This window comes from Hipposideros armiger, unplaced genomic scaffold (assembly GCF_001890085.2).
Source record: "Hipposideros armiger isolate ML-2016 unplaced genomic scaffold, ASM189008v1 scaffold_278, whole genome shotgun sequence".
Taxonomy (NCBI): Eukaryota; Metazoa; Chordata; class Mammalia; order Chiroptera; family Hipposideridae; genus Hipposideros; species Hipposideros armiger.
Window position 1 is genome coordinate 18,681 of NW_017731628.1, and position 4,317 is coordinate 22,997.

The following is a 4,317-nucleotide window of genomic DNA, read 5'->3' on the forward strand; positions in this document are numbered from 1 at the left end:
TAATCCCTAACTGCCTAAAAACTTGACTCTGGGCTGAATTTTTCCTGAACAGCAATGACATAGCTCTAGCCATGGATTATTAAGTGGAGTGAAAGAGTTTTCTGTTTTATACTTTTCTATGTTGTTTCAAGCTTGTATAGTGAGTTCAATTTTTTACTTCTGTCATCTCACAAAAATAAAATTTTAAAAGAACAATTAATATTTGTCAAAAATACATAAATAAAACATGTTTTATACATTCTTCACCAGCTATGTTATAACTAGTTAATCAAGGTTTCAGGAAAATCCTAAAATAGAATGAGATGAATGCACAATAAAAGTTTTTGAAAGCCTACACATTCTGAGGGGAGGGGGTCTTGGCTATCAAGGGCCCACCCCTGCTAAGGCATCCCCCACCTGCTGTTAAAATTTCCATTTCACCCCCCAAGTTCCCTTGAAGCAATTCCTTTCGGGTTAACTTAGAAATAAAATGAATTAACTCACTGTTGAATAAGATGAAGGAGCTACAGTAGCATGGCTTTGTAGGCACCAAATTAAAGAAAACCATCCCAAGGAAAGTTAGGCACAATAAAAGCACTTCTTTCACATCAACAAACATTCTCAAAACACAAGAAGTCTTAAGTTGGAGCTGAAGGAAGAACTTACCTGGCTGTTGAAGAGACGGCTGAGCGAAGAACTAGGAAGCATGTGTAAAATGAGTAACTGAGATCTTTAATTTATATCTCTGCCTCTCCCTCCCTAGTCATTATCATCTGTGTTTCCAGTGAAACAACCTTTGGTTTCCCAACGATGATTTCCCTAATAAAATTAGCATGTCAAGTTTACGACAAAACCAAGGATTGAATTTCCTATGTCTTCCAAGCATGGCCATGAAGCTGTGCACTTGAAGTTGTCGGCAATTGTGTTGTGAACTGCAGCTCCAACATTATACACATCAGACATAGAGGAAGAGAGCTGCAATGCTAACTCCTCCAAAATCCCTTAGAAATTTGTGGGGGTCCAAGCATACAGAGAGCTAATTAACCAGACAACCAAATAAGACTAAAAGCAGGAGCTCAACCCAGGACTAAAATGGCAGCATTAAAATGGTCAAATTAAATAAATTATGACCCAAGCGGGGAGAAGAGGAAAGGAGACCGTGAGAGAGCCTGCAACCCTAATGATAGTGGAAATATAATCCTCAGGAAAAAATTGTTTAGAGCACTGGTCCTCCACTTTAGATGCACATTAAAATCTCCTGGGGGACTTGAAAAAAAATCTATTCCCAAGCCCCACCACAGAACAACTGAGTCAGCATCTCTGGGGTGGGAATCAGACATCAAAATTTTTATCACCCCAGGTGCCTTAATGTGCATCCAAAGTTGGGAACCACAGCTTCATCATAGTCTGATGAAGCTCTGAGTTAATGCATACTTACTTACCACAGACTGTGTCCTGACAAGCCCAGTCTCTGTAAATTAACTTTCATGTTGCATCATTTGGGGGATGCCAAATGCAAAAAAAAAAATGAAGGAAAAATATCTTTCTAGAAAAATAGTGAAAAGCGTAGCAAGAACATTTCGGCAGGCAGCTGAACACCCACGTACACATGCACGCCTCTCTTGTTCTCAAGTATTCTGTTCATAATTAGGAAATCTCTCATTTTAATTCATTCAATAAACATTTATTGAGAGTCTGCTATGTATCACACATTAGGCTCGGCGTCAGTAATTCATAAATATATAACAAGCTTACTGATTTCAGGAAAACAACACTAGTAAAGAAAAAAGAAAAAGAAAAACTCAATAGGAAATTACATCTTCAAATTCCAGTTTTTCCTGCCAACCCTGGGGCGCCCCTACTGGCTCTACTAGTTCATTAAAAGGAACAGCGTCTGGATTAGCACTCTCAGCTACAGTCTTCAGTAACGTATGTGAAGATCCCTCAACATTGGCAACAGCATAGCCTAGAAGGACATCTCCGCTCTCCCCTCCCACCTGGGTGAGTGTCTACAGAAGGAAGCAGCTCAGTGATGCAGCTTCTAAGGGCTGAATAACATCTGTACCAACCTTAAAGGTCACAATTTGCTAAATTTTTTTTTAATATTTTTGATTACAGCTCTTTAAGCAGACTCAAAGCAGTATTTAACTAACTTCTCTTTCGAATTGTCACTGAGAAATATGCACGCTGAGGAAGGTTTAGAAAGAATTAGCACCTACTCATGGAGTGAACCCTGAAGGCCAGTGAAATGAAAGTGCTGGTTTTTAAAAATGGTATGAACCCTTGAGTTGGCAATAACTCTGCTTTAATAGCCCTATCAGTTTATACCCTCTAATTGCTTTCTCTATGCCCCTAGACTCCCTGTCCCATTGCCCAGCTATTTCCGTTCGCCCTCTGCTTCTTCCTAAAGCATTTTCTCTACCACCCAGCCTTCACACAGAAGCCTGGCTTTCCCCCAACACCACCACGTCCCACAATCTTCACTGGCTGCCACTCAGATGTTGAGGTCAGGAGGCAAGCTCCCCATTCATAGTCTTTCTCACTCTTGTTTCTTCCAAGCCTTTCTTCCTTCAATCACATTCATTGTCCCTTTTTTAGATTTACACCATCTCGCTATGCCACCCTGCCAATCATACCCTCCTGTGCCCTGCACTCTGCACATGGCCTGCCTGTCTGCCTGAACCACCACCTCCCTCTGTGTCCTCACAGTCCATGTCAGTGGCATCTCTCACTTCTCTTTCCTCTCTAGAAGCCCATGCACATGGTCATGCTTTGGGCGTTGCCATCGCCAGGAACTGTTCCTGCTGTAAATCACGGTGCATCACGGTACACCAAAATTTCTCCACCTGGTTACAAATTTTCATTTTTGTTCTCTCTAAACCTGATTTTCAATATCATCACCCTTTACCAGCCAGTGCTCCTTTCACCCAGTTGCTGTTTGGGTTGATCATCACAGCTGCCCTTCTCTCAAATGACTCTCAGCTAAATAGGACCCACCTACCTGGGAAGCTACAAGACACCCCACCCCACCTCATTTTAATCACACCTCAGGGGTGACTCACTGGCATAAGGGTACACAAGGACAGGACAGCCCCCTTGCATCAAAATAAGACTAATTTTGTAAGTGCAATTTGTCACCCTGAGCTTCCAGAACAGGATGAGACCAAGCCCTTGTGATTAATGTGCACGTTTCCCTTACCCTGTCCTACTTCTCTCAAAGAAACACTCTCCTCTCCTTTGCTCCCCCAAACCCCCGAGTTCCTTGAACAAGAATCTCTGCCTTTGGCTCTGCTTCTAGGGCAGCTGACCTAAACCTGTGTTGTTTTTTGTTCGTTTGTTTGTTTGTTTTTGTGGGGGGTTTTTTAAAGATTTTTATTGGGGAATTGGGGGGATGGGAACAGCGCTGGGGAACTGGGGGAAGGGGAACAGACAAGTTGCTGTCCTTTTGTTCTTCANGGATGATGCAACTCCTCCCAGTCGGTTTTGTTCTTCCCACTCTGTGTTTAATTATGAGGTTCATGGCTTTGGACAAGGCCACTGACCCAGGCCTCACCCAAAGGAATACCAAGCACCAGGGAGGAGATGGCATGGCGGAATGTGGAGAGGGATGGGGACTTCCATGGTAGACCTGAGGCTGCTCCATGTCTTCATACACTCTCTCTGTTTCCTGCCCCACAGATCAAGAGGGGCCTATTTGCGAGGTAATGCTAGAAGGCTGCCTCCAGAGACAGGACAGTGCCTGGAAAGCTAAGGAAGCCCACGTACCTCCTGCAACTGGGTGGCAGTGGCTCCTCGGGTCCCCAGGGGCAGCATGCCAATGGCAGTGGTGATGCTTACAGGCGAGAAGAAGATGTTACCATCCTTAGTTTTATTCAGCTCCTTGAAAAGGTCAAACCCAAACTGAGTGGTTGCTGTGCCAAGCGAATTCATGATGAGTCTAGCGAGGTCTAGGACAACAACAACAATCAAACTCATATGAGCACTTCACTTCCTTGCATTGTTTTAGGTCACAGGGACCCTTCCTGCTTCTCCTCATCGTCCTGCATTAAACCAGAACATAAGGGTTTTCACCCTCTCGGGGAAAGTTCACCACTGCCTGCTTCTCACCCCTGCACTTGGCCTTCTCTGGACGGGAGGCACGGATCCATTTGGCATCACCAAGTGTTTGTCTGTTCTAGTTTCCCGGGGGAGCAAGGTTAGTGCCTTATGTGGTTTCGTTCTCTCTTGTTCTCTGTCAGAACCTGCCTGCATCTGCCCACTGGCTGCCTCTTCCCTGTGGGAAGCTCCCCCACACAGGCTCAGCGCTTGCCCTTCCCATGTCCAGCTTGTCCAGCTGCC

General features: G+C 44.4%; 1 protein-coding gene across 1 annotated transcript in view; it reads right to left on the minus strand.

Moving 5' to 3' along the window:
* SERPINB13 (serpin family B member 13) overlaps positions 1-3,909 on the minus strand; it is a 12,834-nt gene extending 8,925 nt beyond the window's left edge. The window contains exon 1 of the mRNA XM_019657685.1: positions 3,745-3,909. Within this exon, the coding sequence (XP_019513230.1) occupies positions 3,745-3,909 (165 nt within the window). The remainder of the gene's footprint in view (positions 1-3,744) is intronic.
* Positions 3,910-4,317: the final 408 nt, after the last annotated feature.